The sequence below is a fragment of the Maniola jurtina genome, chromosome 14 (genome assembly GCF_905333055.1).
Source record: "Maniola jurtina chromosome 14, ilManJurt1.1, whole genome shotgun sequence".
Taxonomy (NCBI): Eukaryota; Metazoa; Arthropoda; class Insecta; order Lepidoptera; family Nymphalidae; genus Maniola; species Maniola jurtina.
In genome coordinates, this window is record NC_060042.1 from 475032 (window position 1) to 489375 (window position 14344).

Here is a 14344-nt window from a genome sequence, read left to right on the forward strand (position 1 = left end):
GGAATAAGTAACCTAGGACCTCATAAAAAAGCTTAGAATTACGCTGGCCATAACGATCAAGTTTCCCGTCAAGTTTGCAATGGCCTTGAAGCGGGGTCCAGTCACAGCCCTACACTGTCAAGTATACATGCACACTGACATAATCATAATAACGTAGTAAGTACGAATGATAAAAAATACTAACCTTGCCTCCAGCGCTGAGGTACTTGTTGTTGCAAGTGTGCAGGGCGTATTTGCCTCCTTCATCAGCTCGGAACTCGAGGGTAAAGAGCGTGTCTTCGCCCCAGGGCACGTTGGCGTCCACGTGGATCTCGTCCAGGGACTCGGACAAGTGGGCGAAACGCTTGCGGCCGATCGAGCGGAGGTTGACCTGGGAACAAAGCGTTTTGTTACTATTTCGAACAGGGAATTATTTTGGGACCTTTATTGTTCCTGGTTTATGTCATTGATCAATAATTGTGGGTGAAAGAGACTATTTATAGACACTATCCGTCAATGTACTTATATTTGATTACTCACTTTTAGCAAAATATATAAATCATTTCATTTCATATTTAAAAGTTCAAATGTGTAGGTAGGGTGCATAAGTAACTAGGTGTACAGGTCCGGCGTAATATAAATAAAAGGATACTCTAAATATCGAGTCCAAGCTAGGAAGAAAAAGGAGAAAAAGTAGAATACATGAACATGATTAATTAAAGACATTCGTGATAGTCAGATTATTTTCTCAAGGTTTTATTGCAATAAAGCGACAAAAGCTAAACATAAAATACTAACTTCAATTACATAATTTTCGAAATGAATCCGGTAAAGAAATTCCCAGACGATAGGCATTTCAATTTCCTCTACGGAAATGAAAACACGACATAATATACAGAAATGATACGTCATTTTAATGCTTCGAAGATTGAGGCTTGAGCGCAAATGAGATGTAAAAGCACTACTACACTCTATCCTTTTAAGCTGATTCCATCAGCGGTAAGCGATAGCTATTGTATCGCGTTTTACTTATCATGCAGACTCTGGATTTAATTGCGGTATTAACAGAGGACTCCTCGTCACTCGCTCCATACTAACGTAGTTTCGCAAGAAACAGTTAAAAATTATTTTGCTATAATCCGCCAACAGGATAAATCTGTATGGTCAAACATGCAGTTACAAGCTAAGCACCGCTTACCTCCCCAACCAAGCAATAAAGCCAAGTTCCCAAGCAAGCACTGCCACCACCATTCACATGCAACACCACACAAGACTTTTCCACTACTCTCGACGACGACTTTACAATGCTGTATTGTCAAGTCGAAATCTCCTGAGGATGCTCCGGTGTCGGGGCGAAACGTGCGTCGAGAGTAGTGGAAAAGTCTTGTGTGGTGTTGCATGTGAATGGTGGTGGCAGTGCTTGCTTGGGAACTTGGCTTTATTGCTTGGTTGGGGAGGTAAGCGGTGCTTAGCTTGTAACTGCATGTTTGACCATACAGATTTATCCTGTTGGCGGATTATAGCAAAATAATTTTTAACTGTTTCTTGCTAAACATGAACTTCCGCAAAGTAACGCCTGATTCTATCCAATAACGTAGTTTCATTTTCATTTGAACATTAGGCAACCGTCAATGAAATTTCGTAGACACGTTTTGGCGAGAATCTATCTGTGTTTACCAGATTTCTGTGAAAATTTGTAGCCTTAAAGTTACACGGATTTAGCCCGTGTAACTTTAAAGCAAATTATTTTGGAAAACCATAGACAAACATATTAGTTCCTAGAACATTCAAAAATTAACAGACAGAAAATTCATTGAGTTTTGTTAAAGCCAAGCTACGTTTAAGTTTGTATGGGCTATGAATAAACCCCCCCCTTAAAATCGCGCGTTTTACAGATTGAAGGATCAACGCTAGTCCTAGGGTCGAGTGAGAGAGCGCTCTGCGAATATGCCAGTGAGAGCAAAATAATCCACAATCGTGCAGCCATTTGTATTCCAATAAAGTGAAAAAGATTGCCAAAGTTTTATTTTATTGCTGTAACAGGTTTAAATTGACTGTGCAATGAAGCATAGCACACAAGTCGCATAAACAGTCGAAACGTTCAATCCCTACATCTTCACCTGCATGCAATCCATTTTTAACCCCCGACCCAAAAAGAGGGGTGTTATAAGTTTGACGTGTGTATCTGTGTATCTGTGTATCTGTCTGTGGCATCGTAGCGCCTAAACGAATGAACCGATTTTAATTTACTTTTTTTTGTTTGAAAGGTGGCTCGATCGAGAGTGTTCTTAGCTATAATCCAAAAAAATTGGTTCAGCCGTTTAAGAGTTATGAGCTCTTTTCTAGTTTTCTTGTAGAAAAGAAGGTTAGATAACCGTTAGGTTCTTAATATTATGTCAATTGACAAATTTATGTCAAGCTGTCAAGATGCCTTCACTTGTCGGGGGTGTTATAAATTTTTAATTTACACTTGTTAACAAAATAAAAGCAAAGTAGGTATGTGTATATTCCCGTATAATAAGTATATAAATATAGAATATATTCGTGCCTTAATATTGCCTTAATATGTTTAATTAGGTGCTTCAACCATGTTTGGGAAGATACTGACCCTTATGATATGAATATTATTGTAAATTGAACAATTGAAAAGAGCAACCATCGAGTTTCTTGCTGATTCTTCTCGGTGGGAACGGCAATCCGAATCAGTGGTAAATTACATATTTGACGATTCAAAAGCACTTGTAAAAGTTTACTTGAATAAAAATCTATTCTATTCTACGGGCTTTCCTAGGTAAGGAGCCGACTCCGTGAAAGTTTTAAGTAACCAAGTATTGTTAATAGATATTCATTTTATTTCATTTCAGTTTCAGAAACGCAGATATCGTTAAAACTATGGAGTGTAGTCCGGCCCTTAACTTAGAAGCCAGATGAGATGGGATTGAATCAAGCGTGACTTTCATTTACATTAGTGCGCAATCATTCTCGAATTAGGAAGCGTTTCACTTGAAAATAAACATTTATTGGCTAAAACATGACCGACAATATTTTGCTTTGAAATTTATATTAGAAGGTATAAAGATATAGGTAAACTTTCCAAGTTAGAAAGTGATTACTCAGTGTTTTATTACTTTAACTTCCAGCCGATGTGAGTCGTTAACCTAAAAATAAACTTAAAATTAATCGCAGAATGATGTTCTATGTTCTATTCTTTTTTTTAACCCCCGACCCAAAAAGAGGGGTGTTATAAGTTTGACGTGTGTATCTGTGTATCTGTGTGTCTGTGTATCTGTGTATCTGTCTGTGGCATCGTAGCGCCTAAACGAATGAACCGATTTTAATTTACTTTTTTTTGTTTGAAAGGTGGCTTGATCGAGAGTGTTCTTAGCTATAATCCAAAAAAATTGGTTGAGCCGTTTAAAAGTTATCAGCTATTTTCTAGTTTTCTTGTAGAAAAGAAGGTTAGATAACCCTTAGGTTCATAATATTCAAGTGTCACTTGACAAATGTCAAACTGTCAAGATGGACGTTGCCTAGATATACATAATTATTTATTTGAAAATGATTTGTCGGGGGTGTTGAAAATTTTTAATTTACACTTGTTAGATACATAGGTACCCACTTGTTATCGTAACTCACAGTTTGTTTCATTTTCCCCAGGTTTTTTGGCTTCTGAATAGTAAGAAAACTTTCGTAAGGGTTTTGGGAACGCAAGCTTGAGGATAATTTAGTGTGACCTTACCAATAGGTTATCAATTAAACTTATCTAATCTTCAACAACACGTACAGGCGGGTCACCTGATGTTAAGTGATTACCGCCACCAATGAACATTTGCAGTACCAGAGTGTCTGTGTCTTGCCCCCTTCACCATTTTACCACCGAACCATCCCATCACGAGCCATCGGGCGAGTTTCCATCCCTTATATGTCGTCGACATTCCATCTACACGCACTAAACGTTTTGCGTCATCATTCCTCATACGCATGGCTAAGGTTTGGTATACTCCGCGATCTGTGTTTCCTACCAATAAAAACAAGAGTGAATAGGCAACTTCTAGGTAAACGCTTCCCATCTTGGTTCACATCATCACTTTCCATCAGGTGTGATTGTGGGCAAACGCTTACCTATAATGATTTTTTAAAAAAACTAGGTGTTACCTGTGGTCGTGCCGCGAGGTGAACATGCCATAGTTCAGCGTCACCTGGCACCTTGGCGGTGCACGTGAGTTTGTCTGAGCTGGAGCCGAGGAAGTAGCCTCGCTCCACGTTCCGTAGTGCCCACCGACCGGTTCCGTCGTCAGATACACTGGGGAAACATAAAAGCAGATTAATACAGCTGGAAATATTTCAACCCGTAGAATCTATACTAATAAATAAAATTGGAGTGTCTGTCTGTAATTTCGAAATAACAACCGCATATTAAGGTCATATGGTTATTTTAACGATACTATAACTGAATCAAACGTTTTTAAAATTTTTGTCTGTCTGTCTGTCTGTCTGTCTGTCAGTCTGTCTGTTTGAAAAGGCTAATCTTGGGAACGGCTGAACCGATTTTGACGGGATTTTCACAGACAAGTAGAGAATTGACCAGGGAGTAACATAAGCTACTTTTTTAACCGACTTTCAAAAAGGGAGTCCGAAATCTCCGAGATTTCTGAACCGATTTGCGTCATTTCTTTTTTAATCGATAGAGGAACTTTGCGACATTGTTTCATAAAAAAATTGGAGTCCAACTCCTCAATCCTGATGCTGCAGGGGATCTGACCAATCCACGCGGGCGAAGCTGCGGGCATCAGCTAGTTTGATAATATATTAGATTAGAAATAATAACGTCAGATCATGTAGACCGCTCCTATTATTTGTTTATTTTGTATCATGTTTTCAAGAAAAGATAAATTGGAGATAAGTTCAATCGTTGGAAATGCAGACGTAAAAATTACGAAAGCACCTCCATCGATGTCGGATAACGAGCACTACAACGTAGAAGATGTAGGTAAGTAGGTACAACATTGTATGCTATGGTGTAGATTTTAGCGTATCTTCATAGCCATTATAGCCGTATAGCCGTCGTTCCTAGTCGTAACAAATGAAAGGCCTCGTCACAACAGGGGATTGGCAGTTAATTAAAATGCAGGCGCTTCGAGTGCCGTCAAAGGGCGTAAAGATGAAGGGGGATCCGAGTGTCTCTTCATTTTCAAATCACTTTTGTACTTGAGGAACCATTAAAAGAATGTGAAACATTACCTTGAAACTCTAAAAACTGTAAAATAAAATTAGCTTTAACTAATACTAGCAAAACCCGCCCCACTTGTGATTGTGGTCAAGCGCTTGCCCCTATAATGAATAAAAAAAAAAACTTCGCGCGTTATTACAATTATGTATATAGCCTATGTTACTCAAGAATAATGTAGCTAATATATATAATACAGCTTTCTACTGGTGAAAGAATTTTCAAAATCGGTTCAGTAGTTCCAGAGATTACCCCCTACAAACAAACTTGCAAACACCTCTTTATACATAATATAATAGTGCAAGAAGTGTATATGTAGATAAAAAGAGAGTTTTAAGGTGTCGATAAATTAGCTAAATGGTACTGAATTTTGAGCAGAATTATAGAGTATTCGCATCCTCTTCTTACTAATGTAATATGAAAAGGACAGACACAGTTTGACAGTTTTAAATTTAATTTAGAGCTGTCAAACCTCGTGACCTTAGCCGCCAGTCGTGAGCCTATCGTTTAAATTAAAGCGCGCACTTTTAGAGTCTTTAAATGTGAAACTCATGTTTCGTCCTTTTGTAACTATATTAAAAAGAAAAAGATGCAGGTACTCTAAATTAAGTTTAGAGAAAGACAACAGAAGCGATGCAACTATAACGCTCCATCGTCTGTCTGGTCTGTCTTTTCTAGCAGTCATAAAAGTCATAACATCTTAAGAAATCAGACAGTTTGGGACATCAATTCGCAGTTTATAAATAGTCCTACTGTCCCGCCATGTTGATGAAAACGTCTCCATACTCTGCCGGCCGTACGACAGGCTTCCTTCGCAAATCGCTATCGATCGTCTCAGTTCTGAGTTCTGACTTCTGACTCACAAGCACAAGTTCACAGCATTTCTCCAAGATAAACAAACAAGCCACGTGACTCATGCTCTAACTGAATCATCCCTCAGTTTGTACAAGTGTTTTGACTTTACTTGGCTTTCTTTTAACTCTTAAAGAAAGGCAAGTAGGTATATTTGCCAAACATTGTTTAGTGTTTTCTTGTAAGTCAAGTTAAAGAAGTTAGCGTCCAGGATTGTGGAATTCTTTCGGGACATTTTCTGGTGTCAAGTTAAAAGGGTTAGACAAAATAGGGGTGTTACTTATATCCTTATATTTATATTTATACACTTCACAGTCCCACTTTACAGTGGTACAGTCACAGTTTTAACTCCAAAAAGTTATTCGTCGATCCAAATAATTTACTTAATATGTTCAGAACTTAAAATTTGACACCGCATAAAAGTAATGTAAAACTAATTTACATAGTAAACTAATGACTGATGGTAAATACTGATAAATACAATACTGAAAATTGCTACATAGAAGTCTCGTGAACAAAAGCACCATGAGTTAATACGAAAATGAATTATTTTGACTAATCTATTGCACAGTAACATAAATGAAAATGGAAAAATTAAACAAAAATTTAGGAAATCGCAAAAAATTAAAAGCAATTTTAGGCCATTGTTTTAACGTTAAGTTTATCTTGTTCATTTTGTTTAGAAAGCTCCCCCTGTCTAAACAGGGGTTGAATTGTGAATTTTAATGAGCGCGTGCCAAATAACTCATTGGATTATGAAATGAAAGCCCTTAGGGTTAGAGGGTGCTTTCAAAAAAAATATTATTGTGTGTACCCCTTCGCACCTCGAGCGATCTCGACAAATCGCCTCTTCATGTTTATGATAGCAATCATAATTTCCTTAAATGGACATACCTGTAGGCTGTAATTATGTGTATTACTTTCTTAATAAGTAGGTATAATTAATTTTTAAGTTCTACTAGCAAGTGATAATGCAGACTAAGATGGAGTTCGCTTGCCTAGGAGATGCCTATTCACTCTTGACTAAAAGCTGTTATAGTGCCCATTGGACCTGAAGAGAAAGTTGGTAAATCCAGGAAACAAATAAGTCGACGTATCAACCAATCGCGTGCACGTGCCATTCGGCCGCCAATCGCGTCAATGGTCAAGTTGTTTGCCAGGCACTGTAGTTATATTATAAGTGGAAAACTGATGCCAGAAGAGCGTCCCATATCCTAGTCATCCTAGTGGTTCGAATAAGAAACGGAGAATTATTGAGAGATAGGCAAGTCCGAATAGCTTCGAAACCATTCGGGGTTCTTTTTCATAGGGACTCAGTTCGTCCCAATCGCGACGCGCTGCGAGCTGAGTCCCTATTAAAAAGGAAGTCGGGCTTACGTTGATACATACGTGAGTATGGCCGTAACAATCTATACTTATAAGATATGGCAAACCTGTCAGAGACAAACAACCAAAACACCTTGCCATTGATCAGAAACAGGTTTGCGCGAAACCAATGAATCTCATAGCTTTTTACACAAAGCTGGGGAGTCTCGAGTCGTGTTTCCGGTGAGTCAGAGTCGCGGATTAGTATTCGAGAGGGCCGCGGCTGAGATTTATTGGTATCCGGGGACGACACGAGAACTGGCGATTTGTGTGCAACGGGAAACTAAGCGGGTTACTGTTTACGGTCAACGGTGAATATTTAGCGCCGCCATGCCAATACCGATTTTGGGATTCGCACTTGTGAACCGGTATAACGTGAGTCTTTTTGAAAGACGATATAAATGATAAGGAAGCTTGGGAATGAGTTGCCTGACTGCTTTGATAGTTCTAATAAGTTTCAGGAAATATGTTTCAGTGGTGATGATAAAAAAATACCCGGCTGAGTTTGTTCTTGGATCTTAGATCTGGGCGCATTTGGAACCCTCGTAGCATTCGTTTTAAGTTTATGTAATTAGTTTTATCACCATTACATTATCTTACAAATTCCACAAAAAGTGTACAATCCTACCCTATTTTAATACATAATTTGAATTTGACGACAAAAATAGGAGGTTCTATAGTCCATGAATGTTTGCCTTATTTGATTTTAAATCTCAGTAAATCCTTTGGTGGTCACCTTCTCTTGGTGATCATGTCAAGGGAGCTGTTATCAACAAATAAATAGTCACCTGATCTGGAACTTGCTGCCAGGTTCCTTCTCCTCGGATTCGCAGGTGACGTTGCCGAACGAGTCCACGGCGAGGTATTTGTCCAAGTGTGAGCGCAGGTAGATCATACCTGTAACAAATGGTCGTATTAGGTACAATACCTTACATTTTACACACTTACATATTGTAAATCCGCACTAAACTCGAAATTGTGTTGGTTAATTGGTTTGTTCTGAGAGAACGATATCAAGAAGAATACCCAGATAAGTTTGCTGTGGGCAACGGGCGCGTTTGGACCCGCCATTCCCTTCAAAATTCAACAACTAACAAAAAAAAAGTGTAGAACGGTATCCTCCCACTCCTACCAGACCAGACCAGTGATTTAGAAATTATAAAATTCCAAACCCTGCCGGGAATCGAACCCGGGACTAATAAGACCACAGCGCTTATCACTGCGCCAGGGAGATTACCGCTTGCTTTGATTACAACCATTAGGTACTTCTATTTAATTTATTTCACTAGTTACAACGATTACAAATTGGCGAAATGGCGTCTCCACATGGAACCGTGTCACACACACACACACACACACACACACTCGGTCATACACAACAATACACACACACACGCGAACACACATACATTAAAACATAGGTCGGCTGTCAATAGCTCTAGACACATAGGTAGGTACCCGTAGTAAACAATTGTACACGTTTCTTTTCAATTCCATAACAGTGCAGTTTGCTTTCACGTGAGAATACTAATCTAGTGCTTGTAAACAATACGAGGCACTGTTACACTTCAACACGGGTTTTCGTTCTAACTTGTACTGCTGACATACATAGAGATATGTAAAATCACATGCAACATTGTATAAACGCCACTCAGAACAGCAGGTCGGAATCGGAATGTCCTCCGAAAACCTACGCAAAGAACACAGGTTCAACGCGTACCCGAGAGTTTATATCTAAAAAAAGGCGTGTGTCTAACCGCTCTATAACTTTTGTAATTTTTCAACAGTCAAAATAACCAGACCTGAACCAATTTAGAAAAGGTAATATTTTACTTTATTCACCGCAAGCAATTACTCTAACAGCTAACTGTTATATTCATTTCATAGAAAACATAGCTTCTAGACAGGTGCAATTATCTTGGACTAGTAAATCTTTAAATCTTATTTTATCTTATTTTATTAGAAGCTGAATACTATAAAATATAACGTAACATAACGTTTATGTATGTATGGGCCATTAATTTGCGTGTCTGAATAGTTAATGAAACACTTTGCGGTTAGCTTTTATTCATAACGGGTACAAATTAAACGACTTTTATCGGCCCACGCGCGACCAATCCTATTGAAATCTGAATAAACTGATCACGGGCGTAGACCCTACTTACTATGAAAAATCGGCCAAGTGCGAGTCGGGCTTGCACACGAAGTGTTCCGTATCATCGTATACTATAAAAATAGTTTTTATTTTATTTTTTATGACGGCTATTTTGAAATTTTTATTATTTGTTGTTATACCGGCACTAGATATGTAACACATTCTGTGAAAATTTCAACACAGCCCGCTGACAGACAGACGGACGGACGGACAGCGGAGGCTTAGTGATAGCGGAATCCTAAAAACTCTTACTCCAGAAGGTCTTGAAAGTAGTGTGCGGTGTGCCACACGTCACCACAAGGTGAACGAAACTACCTACACTTGAACCAACTCCGTATACTTAGTTTTATTTTCTTGTTACACCCCTCCACTCAGCACTATGGGGGTGGATGCCGCAAACCGATTCTTGTTTTTGTTTTAAGATTCTACATTTTGGGATTCAACATCTTGGGAATTGAAGTTCAACATTTTGCGAATTCAACATTTTGAGCCTGAATGAGCCTGATCAATCATCTTAGTTACACCTGGGCAAAACTCAAGGCAAATCACAGTTATCAATAATGTTTGATCGTTATGAATGGTTCGAGCTGGCAGGGCGGGCGGAGGTCGGAGGCCTGGGTTATTGATCGCGGGCGGGAGGGAGACGCAAACAGCTGGAGACCTTGGCAATGGGGTGCGACCCTCGCCTCTCAATTACACTACCGGGTGGGGGTTACCAATTTACTTTCCACACGTAGTTACGCGGAGTACAGACGTGCCGACAAATCAGTCGCCGGCAGATTCCAATCTGATCTATCAGACTATCACACAAATATTATAAAAGTGAAAGTTTTTGTGTATGCAAGTGTGTATGTTTGTTACTCTTTCACGCAAAAACTACTGAACGGATTTGGCTGAAATTCACACAACGTAACACACACACAGCTTAACACATAGGCTACTTTTTATCCCGGAAAATCAAAGAATTCCTACGGAATTTTGAAAAACCTAAATCCACGCGAACGAAGTTGCAGGCGCCAGCTAGTATTTAATAACTTCGGACGCGGTGATAGCCTATTAGGAGAGGGTGGGCAGTGGGATTGGTGGTATTAGGGTTCCGTATAGTAATACAGACCCTGGGTGCATTTGGAACTCTCGTAGCTACAAATTCAACAATTTATGTCATTGTAAAAGGCGCGTGTAAACTCAGAAACCCATTCTTTACCATGTTTGCTGGTTTAAAAGAAATGTTATCACATTTTTGGCTATGTGATTTTGACCTAAAAGTAAAAAAAAGAGTCTCCTGAAAACTTTTGATTTTCCATAAAGCCGAATTAACACGCGCAGCAGACAATAGACATCGCTTGGATTGACGCTCTTCAAAATTAAGACATGCGTTAAAATCAACTGCCAACTTTGGAGTCGACATGTCTGTAGATGTTATTTGTGCGATTCGAGGGTGCAAGAGCTCTCTTTACACGTGTATAAAATGTTGAATTCAATAGTTAAACTTTTCAGCTTCATACAAACTGGACTCAAAGGACCCCCTCGTTTACTGAAAGCGAAAGCAGAGGTCAAAGAGTATGCTTACACGTTTGAGAGCTGTTTTTAAAACTTTTGCACTGAGCAATTATAATTAAATGTTTTTTCTCTGCTACCTATTTGATTTCTCTTTTATTCAATCTTCATGATATCTTTGGTTATTGCCAGGATCTAGCCATACTTAGATCTGAGTACAAATATCTCTAAAACAATGATACCCTATAATAAGTTATCTTAAGCGTTTAATTACATTTCAAGGGAATTAACAGCACCATAAATTCTAATAAACCTTGTGTGTTGGGCTATAAACATACACCAACGAAGTTTTCCCCGAATCAGGTATTTTACCAGATATCCTTCGGAAGAAACGGAATTGAGTATAATATGTGTACGGTGGTTATCTATACTTAGAAACGAAGGGCCGATTTCACTAACGTCAAACCATGCCGTCTTATCCGAGGATATTTTGGTAGGTTTTCTATACAAAAAGTGTCATTGCGCACTATTTATTCCTCGGTTGAACGTCACTCGATGTCGTCGGTGAAATCGCCACTAAATAAACTAAGTAGCTGACCTATTCTATCAACGTAGGTACCTACAGCCAGATCTAGAGAATTGAAATTTGCATAAAGCTATTCTTCATAACGTAAAGTCACATGAGTAGATACGACCCCCACTAAGAAAGGATTTTTAGAAATCCCACCGAAACGAAGACGGGGCGGGTTAGCTAATTAACTTATGAACGCCCAGACCTTGGATCTAGAAAGCTGAAATTTTGCACAAAGCTTCCCTTTATAACGGTACAGAATAAGGGTAGATTTTTTTAAATTCCCATGGGATACGGAATAAAGAGGACAATAGGATATTTCACTGAGCTAAGCCGCGGGCGATCACTAGTTTATAACATAAAACATTAGAAGTAAGAACTATTAAGATTTCAATCAGTCTCTACTCTCTACCTATACCGTTAAATTACTGAGGCTTCGAGTACACTGAACTCGTTATTCGTGACATCACAATAATGGTACCACCGTGATGATATTGCCGAGTTGTGCAATCACTGATGAATTCACTGAGATTGGTATTCTAAGAAGGAAGCATAACAATATTGAATCAAAGGTATGAGTATTATGAAAGAGATTATTTGAAAATGATTGTTTCAAACTTATACTGATTCAAACATTTGCAAGTAAATCTTTGAGTTCGTGTAACTTTAACATTATACATTTATGAGAAATCTGGAAAAAACTATATCCTGATTTGAGTGCTGCTACACCAATGGAATTCATTGCCATTGAAAAAGGTAGCATCTTAGGGCCATACCTATTCCTCCTTTAGACTAATGACATTTGAGTCGATCTTGAAGGTAAGTTTTATTTAGCTAGTTTGTTGAAACTAATTACTAATCACTCAATCTAAATATAAAAGAAAAGATGACTGGCTGACTGACTGATCCATCAACGCACAGCTCAAAGTTCAAACTGGGACGGATCGGGCCGAAAGGTATGCAGATAACTATTATGACATAGACATCCATCAAGAAAGCATTTTTGATAAGGGGGTAGAATAGGGGTTTGTTTGACGAAGTGGGCATCAGCAAGTGTTCTATAAAGTAAAACTCACTGTCATTGGCGTTCCCCGAGGCAGGCTCCAAGGTCCAGATCTGTTTCTTCTTGAGGCTGGTGCCGTTCGCGTTGATCTTGAAGCCGAAGGTCTCGGCGGTGAGGTAGCGGTAGCGCGAGTTGATGAGGCCGATGGTCCACCAGCCTCGCTGCTGGTTCTGCGTGATGATGTCCCCGGCGCCGTTCATGTCACCGTTGCTGTGACCGTTCAGACCGTTCATTGTGTCTGTGGACAAAATAGAAATCATTATAATTGTTTTCCCGGTTGTTTCACAAACTTTTCAAATTCAAATTCAAAATGTTTTTTATTCAATTAGACTTTTACAAGTTCTTTCGAATCGTCAAAAGCATCTACCACTGGTTCAGAATGCCTTTCCTACCGAGAAGAACCAGCAAGAAACTCGGCGGTTGCTCTTTTCAAAGATTTGATATACAATTTCGGGTATCTACTTAACGAACAATCAATTTTTTTAAAATAACATTAGCCATTTTAATCATGACTTACATTCCCTTTCCCCTTCAACTAAGCGTAAAGCTTGTGCTAGGAGTGGGTACGACAATAGTGCAACGGGTGAGGTTTGAACCGCCGACCTTTCGGATTTCAGTCCGCTCCTGTAACCGTTGAGCTATTGAGGCTAATCATCATCATCAATCCATCGCCGGCTCACTACTAAGCACGGATCTCCACTCAGAATGGAAATGGTTCCGTCATAGTCCACCACGCTGTGCGGATTGGCAGAATTCACACAACTTTGAGAAGATTATGGAGAACTCTCAACTGGTTTCCTCACGATGTTTTCCTTCACCGTTAAACCAAGTGTTATAGTTTAAAACGCACAAAACTTCCAAAACCTTCGAACCCTCTCCAAAACTGAAGTTTTTGTTCACTCAAAACATCAAAGACTTTGATTCCATTAAAATTAGTATGAATTCTACATTAGTACGTAAATTAAACATATACAAATGCGGTCTAGAAAAGTTAAGTGTAGGAGTTAGATCCAATTGAAGAAATATAGGTCGTCTACGATTATGATGCGAATGATGTGATGTAGAGCTGATATCGACAAACTACGATAATTGATAACAAAAAAGTATAATATTTTTAACCTCCGACCCAAGAAGAGGAGTGTTATAAGTTTAACGTGTGTATCTGCGTATCTGTGTATCTGTCTGTGGCATCGTAGCTCCTAAGTTTATGAACCGATTTTAATTTATTTTTTTTTGTTTGAAAGGTGGCTTGGTCGAGAGTGTTCTTAGCTATAATCCAAGAAAATCGGTTCAGCCGTTTGAAAGTTATCAGCTCTTTTCTACTTACTGTAACATTCACTTGTCGGGGTGTTATAAATTTTTAATTTACACTTGTTAAAAACCTACTTTGACATTTTAAGGTGTCCTACAAATACATAATATAGAAACATACCTACCTACTCAAATTGGCACTGTAAATCTGGGCATATAGCTATATATTTTCTAAAGCTCATTTTTCACTATGGGATATAAATTATATTACTATAGTCCGGTCAAAATAGAAATTCAAGGTTACAATAATTCGCATAGAGCTAAAAGTGGCCTAGGGTGGCCGTAAAAAGCTCTTTTGTAAATGAGGCCGTATAATATTTTTAG

The 14344-nt window shown here is 38.7% G+C and overlaps 1 protein-coding gene across 1 annotated transcript in view; it reads right to left on the reverse strand.

Moving 5' to 3' along the window:
* LOC123871548 (protein singed) overlaps positions 1 to 14344 on the reverse strand; it is a 53399-nt gene that overhangs the window by 12141 nt on the left and 26914 nt on the right. The window contains exons 2-5 of the mRNA XM_045915412.1: positions 12723 to 12947; positions 8212 to 8320; positions 4135 to 4282; positions 185 to 370 (exon numbers count right to left, since the gene is read on the reverse strand). Of these exons, the coding sequence (XP_045771368.1) occupies positions 185 to 370; positions 4135 to 4282; positions 8212 to 8320; positions 12723 to 12942 (663 nt within the window). The 5' untranslated portion in view covers positions 12943 to 12947. The remainder of the gene's footprint in view (positions 1 to 184; positions 371 to 4134; positions 4283 to 8211; positions 8321 to 12722; positions 12948 to 14344) is intronic.